The following is a 14,662-nucleotide window of genomic DNA, read 5'->3' on the forward strand; positions in this document are numbered from 1 at the left end:
GAGCTAAGGGTGTTGCTCCCTCCGAAGGAGAGAAACAGTACTGTTTTTATACTCTGCATAAGTATCATAGAGTGAGCCAACGCTATTCATCAACTGCCCGCTGTTATTAATAGTATTGTGTGGCCAGAAATTGGCCATGAATGCTGCAAACTTTTTAGAAAAGGAAGAGTTCAATGAGTGCTTGAGTAATGGGATTGGTCTTTATAGGAGAAGTGAAACCCACCTCAAACTGACATTTGAAGGACCAGAAGATTTAACTAATTAGAAAGGATGAGGAAAGAGATTTCATCCCTAGAATGAGCACCAGTATATACCTTATTAATATTAGGTTTGAATCACTGTGCATGGGTGGGGAAGAGAAGCCTTCATGACATGACATGAAGGAGTTGGGCAGTGGGGTTTCAGGTTTCACTTCTTAGGAAGGTTCTCAAATCTTGCCCATAGTAAATGATTAGTGGATACATATCGAATGAATAAATAATATCTAAAAGCTGTAACCACACCAACAATTTAGCTTTGGGAAATAATTTATTGCTTATCTTATGAATCAGAAATTTGGCCACTCTTCTCCAAGTTATACAGCTGAGAGCATATGAAGGTGGTTGTATCTCAGAGCAGAGCACAGTCTGACTTGCTTCTTTGACTTGTATGTGCTTGTGTTACATAAGCACCATGCTGCCACATCAGTGGTCCAAGAAACAAACATTAGATGTTTACACACACCGTGAGATTTATGCTAATGTCTTTCCAAGCATCAGCCTTTAGGCTTGATATGAGACTGAGCTCTGGCCATCATTTCTTTAACATCAGAGACTTTATGATGATGAACAGAAGCTACATTTACTTAAATTAATATATTGAGATATTATATAAATCAACAATCCCTCTCCCAACAAAAATAAAATAGAATACAAATGAAATTGAATAAGCAGGATAGGCAAATTGGATGTGGAGTTAAATGTGTTTATTTGCCCGACAGGCTGTCTTCACAGATTTGGAAATCCTGGCTGCCATTTTTGCAGCTGCCATCCATGACGTTGATCACCCTGGAGTCTCCAATCAGTTTCTCATCAACACAAGTGAGTTCACCACTAGAGCAGTCATTCCAGATAATTGTATGATTCACTGCTTAATTTTTTTTCCTCCTGATGTTTTTATTATGGATAATCACAAGGATAATAATGAGGCAATCCTTCCATTCCTCTCAAACTGGTCAGGCCTTTCCTGGATACTTGGTCCAGTCTGGCAACACAATGTTTGAGCTTCATGAAGAACTTGGAGAGGGTCACAGGGAACCATAAAAAGTACTCAAAGTTTGGCAATACAATATGTAAGGAAAATATAACAGATAGGGAATTATTCAGTAAGAACAAGAAAAGGTTTGGGGATCACATGATAAGGACTTTTGATATTATGCAAAACTCACACAGAGCATAGTAAAGCACTACTGCCCCTATCTGCCTGGGAAGCAGCTACAAATGTTGAATCTGAGCATGGGAACCTCCAAACAAAAATAAGATTCCATAAAAAGCCCTGGAATTTTTTCCACAGTTCAGAAGGAAGGGTCATTAAAAGTTCCACACGTTTTCTTCCAACTGCATAGATTTGATTATGGATTGGGAGTAGCTATGGCCTCAGTGACCAAGGATGGTCCAGCCTTAGGATCCCAAGCCATACTAAAAAGTTTTTTCATGCTTAAAATGTTTGGTTTTCATACCTTTGAAAATCCATTCATTCTCTCAAATAATATATTAAGTAGTGGAAATCTAAGTACTTTGAGAATATTGGTTATTCCACTGTGGTCATGAATAACATCAAGTACTGACAGTTTTCTAGAAATGCTTTTTGAGCTATTGGCTGTAAAAAAAGTCCTGATCATTAGTCCTTGACCTTTATCCAAAGAATATCTGAATGATCTAGGTTTGGAGTACCCTGGGTTCTTTTACTTCATTCTTCTATTGAATGAGCAAAATGTTGGGGCAGCTACTTGTCTGCATGGGTTATATCAGTTGGTAGTCATGGGTTATATCAGTTGGTAGTCACCATTAATTCATGGTGTCATGAATTAATCCATATGTAGGCCAGTTAGCCTCACACAGAAAAATGGTCTTCCTGCTACAGTCACCTATAGCACTGCAACATATAAAGCTTGCTTGTAGATCAGTGCCCTTGATCACAGGATGAGCAAAGCAAGAGTACTCATCTGAGGTTGTAACTCAGAGCACACTATTAAAGCAATGATATATGCATAACAGTACCTGCAATAAAGTTACACATTACCACCACTTGTCTGGTATTGTTGATTAAGAGAAAATGTAGTTTCATTAAGTCTGACAATCATATTCCCAAGCAGACTTCTGTCTAACAAAAGATGGCTATGATTCTTCTATATAAAGGCAGGCTGGCAGCTGCAGCTTGGGTTTCTGGATATTGCAACTTCTGGTGAAAAGAGCCAGAAAATTTAACATCAGAAATGTTCCCAAAAAGTAGTAATGTTTAGTATCATATTAATAGAAGGCTCTAAAAAGTGACATTATTTAGGTAAAATGAGGTTTTGTGCATTGTCTTCAACAATCCAAAATTCACAATTGCCAGAGATTAGAGAACATATAAAATGTGAATATAGCTTGAAAATCTCAATACAGTTCCTAAAGTTTAGCAGTACTTTCATGTTGTGCTTTTCCAAAGTACAAAATTTTTGAAGACACATAAAAATAGGATTTAGCTGCTCAGGAATGCCCTTACCTAATATTAAATTCTTCATCTGAGATATGGAAGGAGCAAAAGGATTTTAAAATACAATGAATTTTAATCACAGAGAAAGCTTATACACCAGTAGAAGCATTTTTTGCTTAGAAACGACTTCTGTTTGTAAAGGGCCACTGCTTCTCTACGAGGAAATGAGATGTAGCTGGTGGCTCTTGAAATAATGTGGAGAACTAGGTCTGATTTCACTTTGAGATAATGCCAACATTCAAATCATAGCCCTTTCTTATTAAGTCATCATTTTGTCTGATTTCTTAGATTCAGAACTTGCTTTGATGTATAATGATGAATCTGTGTTGGAAAATCATCACCTTGCCGTGGGTTTCAAACTATTGCAAGAAGAACACTGTGACATATTCATGAATCTCACCAAGAAGCAGCGTCAGACACTCAGGAAGATGGTTATTGACATGGTAAGACTTCAGCCTCTCTACGTTCCCCACTTACTGCCATTCTCTCTGATAGACTGAACTTATTAACAGTTTTCATTTTCTTTTTACCCAAGGTGTTAGCAACTGATATGTCTAAACATATGAGCCTGCTGGCAGACCTGAAGACAATGGTAGAAACAAAGAAAGTTACAAGTTCAGGCGTTCTTCTCCTAGACAACTATACTGATCGCATTCAGGTATTTGTTGAAAGCCTTTTATTTAACGCAAAACCAAACCAAACTAAGCTGAACAACAATTAAAAAAAGAAAACAAAGATAAATTCCATTATTTGTAGATCCTAGGCTACTACTATAGCTTAGGGCTGATTTTAAGAATAAGCTAAGGAATATGGACGTTCAAGTTTATCCTCTGATTTGTGAAGGAAAAAAAAACCCTATTTGTGGAATTGCTTATTAGTTCTATAAATAAATTGCAAAATCTATTTGTAATAGGGCATACGTGACTGTTGGTTCCAAAAGCTCGTGTTTGGATTTAAATCCTATTGCCTTGAAGTTTGTTAGGTCTGTTTTGGATATACGAATTGCCATCAGCTGTTCTCCTCTTTCCACAAGTGGAAAATATGAAGTTATCTACTTTGAGTAATTCTTTGCATTCTTTCCAAACTGAGAAAAGGAAATGATAGCAGCATCTGACCTCTAATGTTCCTTCCCATTTTTAAACTCAGTGACTGTGAGTCTCAGAAGACACACATTTTCCCCTTTGGGACTCTATAAAGGTAAATAACTGACCCAGGCTAGCACCACTGTAATACTGTTTGTTCAGTGCATACTTCATAATTATAATGCAACTAAAATGTTCTCAGGTTTAGTACCAAGTGTACTACTATGAGAGGGATGAGATGTTCTGGCAGTATTTGCACCTAATTTTATGAGATTTCCAAAACTTGATGATTTCAGGTCCTTCGCAACATGGTACACTGTGCAGACCTGAGCAACCCCACCAAGTCCTTGGAATTGTATCGGCAATGGACAGACCGCATCATGGAGGAATTTTTCCAGCAGGGAGATAAAGAGCGGGAGAGGGGAATGGAAATTAGTCCGATGTGTGATAAACACACAGCTTCTGTGGAAAAATCCCAGGTATCTAATATGAGATTTTCAAAGTTTTTGTGAAAATTGTAGAGCTGGAGGGTTATATTTAGTTCCATTCTTCCAATAGAATATGTATATATGAAACGATAAGGAAACAACTACGCATTTTGTTCCATTATAGTCAGGACTCATGTGACTTCTCCATTATACTCAGTTCACAAGGTAGGGATAAAGTAGTTACCAGAAACCCATCAAAATCTGGACTATGTATCCCTAAATCATTTAGATCATTGCCTCTGATGTTAGCATATCCAACTGAATGACCTGAACACTGGTGTCTCCTCCATCGCATCCCTGCGGATTTCTCCTAGCTCTGTCTTCATTCAAGAGCTCTACTCCCCATCCTTGCTTCCAGCCCTCTGTTTTTATTTTCTCTCCTTAATCAAGCCCACTGCAACCATCACCAGAGTCAGTCTCTTTTACCCCCTAGTCAAAGCCCTGTCTTGTGGCCCCTCCCAAGCATGCTGTTATGATTTTAAGAACATGCCAACTCTTTCCAGTTGTGTCCAAACCTACACATTCTCTGTGTGTTTAGGACAGGGAACAATAGTCTGGAGGTGGTGGATACAGAAATGTCCAGATGCCAATAGCTGCAGAATATGCAGCAGTGGAAAGTGTCAGTGTCCCTACAAAGGCTTCCGGGCTCCCTAAAATACCATTTTTTTCAAGAAAACAAATGGGCTGAGCCAAGTAGCTGAGATTGAGAATGAGTTCATAGATTGTCCAAGGTCTTTATCCCAAAAACATTTGGATTGTTTTTTGTCAGTATTCATCCTCTTTCCCTACTAATTGCAAACCCCAAATTTGCATATAGTTGCAATAATATACAGTTCTTTTGCAATTTTATTTTGTGGCTTTTTAGAGAAACCCAACTAAATGAGTTTTAAAATCTGAAAGTACTCTGAAGCTAATATGCTGTAAAAATGCAGGATAACATTGTTAATGAGGGTCAGTTCAAACAGCTCAAAGGCTTAAGTGGAACAAGATATGAATCAGTAAGGAGGAATAACACCCTTTCATTAATGACAGTGATGTTTTATGTTTATATGATGCTCTGTGGAGCATTTCATACATTTTGCATATATTCTCCTACTTGGATCCCCAAACAGCCTTGCAAGATAGATAAAGTGGATATTTCCCCAGCATGTCAGGTGCAAAGCTGTCCTCTTGGTTCACTACAGCAGGTGTCTCCATCCAAAGCTCTTCACTCTCCATCTCAGGGACAAGTCTTCCTGTTACTGTGACATCGTTACCCACTCTTGTATTTCCCACCGATGGGCTCTGCTGAATCCTGTCTGATTAGCCCAGCAGTAAAGCTTTTTACTGGGTGCTTTCAGGATCCGTACAGCTCTCTCGTCCTCTGACCTAGGAAATAAATAACTAGCAGCTACCTCTGAAAAAAATTCTCAGCGTTTCTTAGCAGAAACAAAACAAGTGAAGAAAGGAAATGACTGCACTGTGTTCAACTTATTTAATTTTCTCCATTGCCTTGAGCTTGTTATTTTGGCTCCCTGGAAAACACCTTGAAAATAGTCTCTAGAATTCATTAAGCACACATAAAGAAGTAAAGGGAAGGAAAAGGAGTGGGTGTAAGTGAGAGAAATATCTGAATCATGTACAGTTGAGTTTTATAACCAGTGCAGATCAGAGATGCCCTGACTTTACTGTGAATCTTGCTTTTTGAGGCTAGGAAAGCACCAGAAAGAAGAAAAAGAAAAAGTATATACATATGTATATGCATTATACATATAATATATTATGTGTGAAAGAGTCACATATGACCAAAATTTCTCATGTACAGTACAAGTTGGATGTATTAAACGACTAGCCAAATACCAACATGTTAATAAAGAGAAGTTTGTAGCAGTGTTGAAAGAGACCTATATAACGTCCCATGGGTGGGTGCCCTTTGCCCATCTACCCCTAAATCCCAACCCAGCATCTCTCTAGCTCCCCAGACCATGGCAGGGGAATTCCATTCCCTCATTCAACTAAGCCTATTCTTTCTCTCTACTTGTCCCCACCCCCAGTGTTTCCTGTTTGTCCAACAATGAGGAGGCCAGCATAAGGCCACACTGCTAGCTCATGCAGGATGCATAGCCTCTGAGTAAACCATAACAGACCAATAAGCCTGGTATTTAATCACAGGAACACCAGCAAAAGGAACTGCTTAATTGTTTTTTATTTTCTCTTCTTTCTCCTGATGGAAATGACTGTGTGCTCTATAGATCCGAAACAATTGCATACATGTCCACTGAGGGGATATGTGTTTCTTTCAGGGCTTGAAGTAGTTTCAAGTGTTTCATCAAACTCCTCTACCAGCCGAAAGAACTCCACAGAATTTGAGAAATTCCAGAGTAGACAGGGGCCAGCTCCTCTTCACTTTAGAATAGCAACATATTTTAAAGTTAACAAGGAAAAAATATTGAGTCAAAACACGTTAGACCTGGACCTTCCTTCTTCAGAAAATGACTCACAGAATCCAAGTAGTATAGTGACAAAGTCATTCCTAACGCAGGTTCCATCCAGACTTCTTATCTGGCACACATAAAAGGAAATGCAGTCTGCTGTAGTGAGATGAACACAGGCTTTGGAATCAGACAAAACTGGGACTGAGTCCCGGCTCCACCGCTTACTAGTTCTGTGACCTCTGACAAGATATTGAATCTCAATAAGTAGTAGTTTCCGCCTTTGTAAATAGTAAACAGCAATACTTACTTTACAGGATTAAGAGAGAGAGACTACATCCATTGCATTCAGTGTAAGACCCACCGTATAGTGAGTGCCCAAAACATAGAATCCATTATGACTGGTTTTTCTGAAGGCGTTAATGTTCTTTGTTTGCATGGAAACTAGGACAGCTTGTTTACATTTCAAGCACCATCACAATAACAGATGTGTAATTTGATTTTTCTCCAGGTTGGTTTTATCGACTACATCGTTCATCCACTGTGGGAGACCTGGGCAGATTTGGTACAGCCTGATGCTCAGGACATTCTCGATACCTTAGAAGATAACAGGAACTGGTATCAGAGCATGATACCCCAAAGTCCCTCACCACCGCTGGACGAGCAGAACAGAGACTGCCAGGGTCTGATGGAGAAGTTTCAGTTTGAACTGACTCTCGATGAGGAGGACTCTGAAGGACCTGAGAAGGAGGGAGAGGGGCACAGCTATTTCAGCAGCACAAAGACACTTTGTGTGATTGATCCAGAAAACAGAGATTCCCTGGGAGAAACTGACATAGACATTGCAACAGAAGACACATCCCCAGTCGACACATAATCTCCCTCTCCCTGTGGAGATGAACATTCTACCCTTGATGAGCATGCCAGCTATGTGGTAGGGCCAGCCACCATGGGGGCCGAGGCCTGCACAGGACAAGGGCCACCTGGCTTTTCAGTTACTTGAGTTTGGAGTCAGAATGCAAGACCACGAAGCGAATAGCAGCTCAGGAAATCCCACGGTTGACTTGCCTTGCTGGCAAGCTTGGTGGAGAGGGCTGAAGCTGTTGCTGGCGGCCGGTTCTGACCATGATACATGGCTTGAAAATGGAAGACACAAAACTGAGAGATCGTTCTGCACTAATTTCGGGAACTTATCCCCGATAGTGACTGAACTCACTGACTAATAACTTCATTTATGAATCTGCTCACCTGTCCCTTTGTCTGCCAACCTGTGTGCCTTTTTTGTAAAACATTTTCACGTCTTTCAAATGCCTGTTGAATACCTAGAATTTAGTATCAACTTCTACACAGATAAGCGTTCAAAGTTGACAAACCTTTTTGACTCTTTCTGGAAAAAGGAAAGAAAATAGTCTTCCTTCTTTCTTGGGCAATATCTTTCACTTTACTACACTTACTTTTGCAAACAGACAGAAAGGATACACTTCTAACCACATCTCACTTCCTTCCCCGGCTGTCCAATCCAACTCCACAGTCACTCATAACTTATCTCTGTTTGCCTGCCTCCAGCAGTATTTTTTCTCCTCTGGAGTTTAACTTCTTGCTGTAAACACAATAAAATTGAACACATTAGGAGGTAGAAAGGGGCAGTTGTGTCGCTCACCATGAGCGTCTGCACAGAACTCAGCAGCGTGCCCTGCTGTGTCTTGGACCCCCCACCACAGGAGTTGTACATTCCGTGTCCTGTTCCCTACCTCCTCTTTTCACCCAGTTACGCTGTTTTCAATGTAATGCTGCCGTCCTCTTGCACTGCCTTCTGCGCTAACACCTCCATTCCTGTTTATAACTGTGTATTTATTACTTAATGTATATAATGTAATGTTTTGTAAGTTATTAATTTATATATCTAACATTGCCTGCCAATGGTGGTGTTAAATTTGTGTAGAAAACTCTGCCTAAGAGTTACAACCTTTTCTTGTAATGTTTTGTATTGTGTATCATATAACCCAAACATCACTTAGGAGAGACATACAGCCCCCTTAGCAGAGAGGACAAGGGGGTGGGCTTTTGTTCAGAGGGTCTGCCCTTTCTTTCCCTGCCTGAGTTGCTACTTCTGCACAACCCCTTTATGAACCGGTTTTGGAAACAAGATTCTCACATTAGATACTAAATGGTTTATACTGGCTTTTACTTTTGTATAGTTCGATAGGGGCAGGCGGCAATGGGATGAGGTTATACCCAGGTTCTGTCCAAATCTGTGTAGGCATGAGTTGGGTTCTAACTGGGTCCTCCTATCAGTATGGCTTTGGTTCAAACAGCAACACTACATTTGCCTACAGATGATTCTTCTGAATGCTCCCGAACTACTGACTTTGAAGAACTAGCCTCCTGCCTGCCATTAAGCAGGAATGTCATGTTCCAATTCATTACAAAAGCAAACAATAACAATGTGAATTTTTATAATAAAATGTGAACTGATGTAGCAAATTATGCAAATGTGAAGCCTCTTCTGATAACACTTGTTAGGCCTCTTACTGATGTCAGTTTCAGTTTGTAAAATATGTTTCATGCTTTCAGTTCAGCATTGTGACTCATAATTACAGAAAATGGCACAAATGTGCATGACCAATGGGTTTGTATGTCTATGAACATGGCATTGTTTCAGGTGAACATTTTATCGTTTTCAAATGTTTCTCACAATGTATGTTATAGTATTATTATTATATATTGTGCTCAAATGCATTCTGAAGAAACTTTTATATGAAGTGAATAAACAAAAGCATGATTAGATTAGTCTGTAGGCCCGGTTATTTCATGGTTGGGTCTGACGTATGAAAAACAGATCTTTCTCTTCTCTTCTGCCATTCCCCACAAAGAAAGCCAACACTTTGTCCAGCCAATATCACAACTGAAGTTTTAGAATCTATGTCCAAAAAGTCCCCTAGTTTGGAACATTACACTTTTTTCTTAGCAACTGTTCACCCAGCTCGACGCAGGAAGGGGGTTGAGGAAGGGGAACAAGCAAAACCACTTTGCTTATCTCGAAGTTTCCTTCTACCTCTTTAAGAGTCTGAAGAGTTTACTCTAGATAAATAAAGGGAATCCCCAACTTGGCTGGGTCCTCTAGAAAGTGAATCATAGATTATAGAACATTAGCATAATGCAGTCAGAGAGTCCCATTGATTCATTTGACACATAAAGAATCTGAGATCCAAAGAGTCATCTGAAACCAAAACCCACAGAGCATGGGTGGACACCCAGGTTTTCTCAGTGATCCATGCAGCCTCTTGTTGCTCATATGGCTATGATTTTCTTTCTGGAAATAACTGTTTATAAGAAAAATACTTAAATGCTTTGTTGAAACCTTAAAGTCAGCGTTTTAAAATATTTTATCCTGAGAAGGGTGTGTGTGTGTGTGTGTATGTACATGTGTGTGTATGTGTGTGTGTATGTGTGTGTTTGTTGCAGAATGTTGCAAACAAGAATCAGTGTTGGCCCATGATAATTTAGCCACAAGGAGGTGCTCTGTGAACCGGTAAGAGGGTCTTCTCTAAACACAGATGAAATTAAGATGAGCCAACACTGCAAACCAGCTTGCCTGCTGGTTGCAGATCTATTTCCAACACTTTCCATCATCTCTGATTTCTGATTGCACCCCCACATCTCTGAGAGTTTGAAATGAAGCAAGGTAAATTGCTTACAATAGCCATAGTTGTGAATAATGCCTAGAGCTATAAATATTCGCAGGTCTGTTTTCTACTGAGAAGAGGTTCTTAATTAACCCTTGTTGCAAATAAGAATCATGTGGGAAATAAATATTTTTTAAAATACTTGTTTGGCGCCCATCCTCCTCCCAGATTTATGATTGAATTGATCTTGGTTGAAGCCCTGGCCATCGGATTTTTAAAATTTTCCCAGGCTGAAGTGCAGTGGCACAATCTTGGCTTACTTCAACCTCTACCTCCCAGGTTCAAACAATTCTTGTGCCTCAGCCTCCCATGTAGCTGGTACTACAGGCGTGTGCCACCATGCCTGGCTAATTTTTTGTTTCTTAGTAGAGATGGGGTTTCACCGTGTTGCACAGGCTGATCTCAAACTCCTGAGCTCAGGCAATCTGCCCACTTCAGCCTCCCAGAGTGCTAGGGTTACAGGCATGAGGCACTGTGCTGAGTCTCTCCCCAGGTAATCTTAATGTGCAACTGGAGTAGAGATCCGCTGCTCCGAAACAAAGAATCATGCCTGCAGCTGAGGTGTTCTTTCACCCCCACTATCTTCAGATATTCATTGTGCACTCATCATGGCCAGCATATCATGCCCAGTATAGCTATTTTAAACAGTAATTTTGGTTATATCCCAGTTTTATTTTACTGGCTGACTTCTAACCTAACTTCTAGGTAAGATGAAACTGCACAGTTTCACTAGTTTCCTATATGGAAATCTCAAGAACCAGGCCAGACCTCAGGAGTCCAATCTAACTGTAACCTTAGTGGGTGCAGAAACCATGCCTAGTACTTTCTCCTCCGTTTTCGCTATGCCTACTAGCATCATACCTGGCACAGCATTCATGCTCAAACATTTGTTGAGTAATCTGGATGTTGATGATGTAAAACTTCAATTAACAGGAAGATCAGAAGAATGCACATTCTAGGCAATTTAACTTTCAGCTTCTCTCATTTGATTGCAGTGATCTGTTTTCAGATGTCTCCCCATGCAGCACCGAACCCTCTCCAAGACAGAATAATGTTTTTTGCCTGGTCTCTTTTTTAACCTTTGTATTCTTCACCAACAAACACTATACTGGCCCTAAGCAAAAGGAGAACCAGTGATGTTTGTTGAGCTAATAACTCAAGACACAAGTGGAATCCTTTTTATTGAAATTACTTGTGAAATATGAATCTACTTGATTTTCTTGTGAAGTAGATAGAGTATACTGGGAAAAACATAGTTTGACAAACCTATGTTCCATGCCTTTTCCTGTACCTTCTTAGCGGTGGGAATTTGTGCAAATTGCTTAAATTTTTGAGCCTAAATTTTCTCATTATTAAATGGAGCTAACAATAGACAGCCAAAGATGAAATCAGATATAGCATTACATATAGTAGATGCTCAATAAATCTTTGTTATCTGAATGTATGTACTCATGGATGAAAGGATTAATATTTAAAAACTTCTAAAAATCACCTCTAAAAGCAGAAAGCAGCAACACATTTTGATTAATTTAGGGTTCTTGAAATCAAGTTCCAGTTAATCTAGCTTTTCGTACATCCACTTCCTATGTGTATTTTTCTACATACACATAGGAGGATAAATGCTCTCACTTCAATCCATCATATGGGACTATGCTGATGCTGACAGGCTCACTGAGTTGGAAAGAAACTTGTAAATCATATTACTCATCCTTTTCCATGCTATAGAATCCCTCCAGAAATATGCCTGTCTGAAAGCATCAGGTAATAGATAACTCAGCAAGGCCCTTTTGAAATAATGTAAATTATTAGGTTTCTGGGAATCAAAGTGTACTCTTCTAGAGCAGCCTTTCTTGTTTGATTTTTAAAAAAAACATTTCTAGCTAAATAATGTATGTAATTCCTCCTTTAATTTCCTGTTTCAGTTGAAAATAGGAGCCAGACTTTTTGACTATGTGACCTCAGGAAAGTTTATATGACCTCTCTGCACCTCAATTTCCTCATCTGTAAAACAGAGGTAATAATAACAGCACCTATTTAATAAGATTATCTTGAGAATTAAATAAAGCTGAAAAATAGTGAAACTTGTGTCTGGCTCATAATATGCATGAACAAATGTTAATGTATAGCTAAAGGTAGCGGGTTTTCTACACTGTAGCTCCTTCAACCATTATTCATGTGACTTATCTTCACCATTCTGGTCAAATTATTCTGGGCTTGCGCAAACAGTGCTCTTTTAGGATGAGTGCCTCAGAACCAAGCACCATACTTCACTCATGGTAGGGCATGGTAGGGCACAGCGTGACTCTTGCTCTTCTTTGTTCTGGGATCTGTTCTATAATCCAAGATTGTATTCATTTGGAAGGATGCCAGTGACTCACTTGGATAATTCATAAGATGCTTACAGGCAACAAAACCCTTCACTCCTTTTCACATAAACCACTGTTAAACTAAATCTTCTCCACTTTGTTCTTATACAATGAAGTTTCTGAATTTTGGTGCAGAATTTATACTTCTCTGATACATTTCATCTGAAAAACACATAGGGTATAGGAAAGAGCATTTTCAGTTGGAGTGTCAGATTGACCTATTTGTAAGCCCCAGCTCCAGCACTACCTGTACAACCTCATAGAAGGTCTGCAATTTGTTTGCTGTTCAGTTTCCTTTTCTGTAGGAGAAATATTATCCATATAAAAAATTATTTGGAAAGTCAAAGGAAACATCTAGCACATTCAGGGCATACAATAAATGAGGGTTATTAGTAATATTAATACCCTACTATGATGATTAAATGAAATAATATGTGCATGGAAAATTCCTCATATTACTGTTTTTAGTTCATTATTTTTGGCCTAAAATTTATTTTGAATTCTGATCCTGATAATTCACAAACTATGTCCTTCCTGCCAGAATGTGTTATCTATATCTTTGACAATAATGTATTTCATATTTTTATTTACACTTTAGCAAAATGTTAACCAGAACAGGACAAGGGATAAATATGTGTTAAGCTGCCAAAAGTCTCCCTCATCAGCAATGAACCATCAATCAATGTCCCATGGGTAATGGCACTAAGCCAATTACAAATTCACCTATGTACACCATCACCTAGGCCAATCTGGACAAAAACATATCAGGAAAGATGTGATTAAAGACTCCTTTTCTGAAATTCAGATATGTCATGTGTAAAGCATTTGCCTTCTTGTATAATCTATTAGCCCTAACTGAGAAAAGAGACTATGATAGCGTGACTTGTCCTAAGGTAATTAATACTAGTTACTGCCCTCTCAAATGGCCTGCAAACTATGCAATAATCCATTCCAGAATTTTTCATACAAATTTTTCATACACAATGTCATGCTTGACATTGTGTAGTGCTGGACTCTTTCTTTCTAAAGAGTGGGAAAATATTTGCCTATCACACACCCCCAGATTTCTGGACTGTTTTGTGTTCTCTCTGATTTCTGGTAGATCACCAATTTCGAGCCAAAAACACATTGAAAAGCCCTTTCAATATCATGGGAAATGATGCGCCTAGAAACATGAAACTACTTACAGAACAGAGCTGCTCTCCCAATTCCTCTCTGCTTTATGTGGCAAGCCTAGCAGAAACACATGATATTTGTGCACGTGGATATAAGTTAAAAACGTATATACTTTTAACTGAAGAACACTGTCTTCTTCCACCAAATAGTTTCATAAAGGATCCCAATTGAGCAGAGAAGGATGACTGAGGAATCTATCTAATTTGAATGGGTTCTTTAGAACCTACCATTGCTTAATTCAGTAAACATGCATTGAGTCCTGAATACTTGCCGGCACTGTTCTGAGACACTGTCCCAACATCTTATGTATTGGAGTATATATGAAAATGGATGTACAAACTAAAACCCTCAGTAGCAGTATAAGAAATGCTGACTAAAGGAACACATAAAGAACACAAAAATGGGAGCATCTAACTCCTTTGGGAGAGTAAATTAGGGAACATTTCTGATAGAAGGACAAGGTTGAGTCTTTAAGAATGTGTAGAAAGCTGTCAATAGACCTGGATCAAGAGATGAAGAGCAGGAAGACCTTTGTTACAGGAGGAAGGAAGAGCATGTACAAAGTAGGGAATAGGAAAGAGTATTTTTGAGGCCCATTCATACATTCATTTATTTCAAAATTATTTATTGAGTACATACTATGGACCAAGTATTCTACTAGACATCAAGGATACAGGGACATACAAACAGAGGAAAGCCTATTCATTAAATAAAGCT

At 39.0% G+C, this 14,662-nt stretch overlaps 1 protein-coding gene across 10 annotated transcripts in view; it reads left to right on the forward strand.

The window, feature by feature from the left end:
* PDE4B (phosphodiesterase 4B) overlaps window positions 1–9,502 on the forward strand; it is a 568,971-nt gene extending 559,469 nt beyond the window's left edge. For all 10 annotated transcript variants that reach the window (XM_021667780.2, XM_064372453.1, XM_064372454.1 and 7 more), the window contains 5 exons: window positions 980–1,079; window positions 3,025–3,179; window positions 3,272–3,394; window positions 4,115–4,297; window positions 7,229–9,502. In XM_021667780.2, the coding sequence (XP_021523455.1) occupies window positions 980–1,079; window positions 3,025–3,179; window positions 3,272–3,394; window positions 4,115–4,297; window positions 7,229–7,594 (927 nt within the window). In that variant the 3' untranslated portion in view covers window positions 7,595–9,502. The remainder of the gene's footprint in view (window positions 1–979; window positions 1,080–3,024; window positions 3,180–3,271; window positions 3,395–4,114; window positions 4,298–7,228) is intronic.
* Window positions 9,503–14,662: the final 5,160 nt, after the last annotated feature.

Source organism: Aotus nancymaae, unplaced genomic scaffold (assembly GCF_030222135.1).
Source record: "Aotus nancymaae isolate 86718 unplaced genomic scaffold, 86718_ANA_hifiasm-v0.15.2.pri h1tg000007l, whole genome shotgun sequence".
In the NCBI taxonomy this organism is placed as follows: domain Eukaryota; kingdom Metazoa; phylum Chordata; class Mammalia; order Primates; family Aotidae; genus Aotus; species Aotus nancymaae.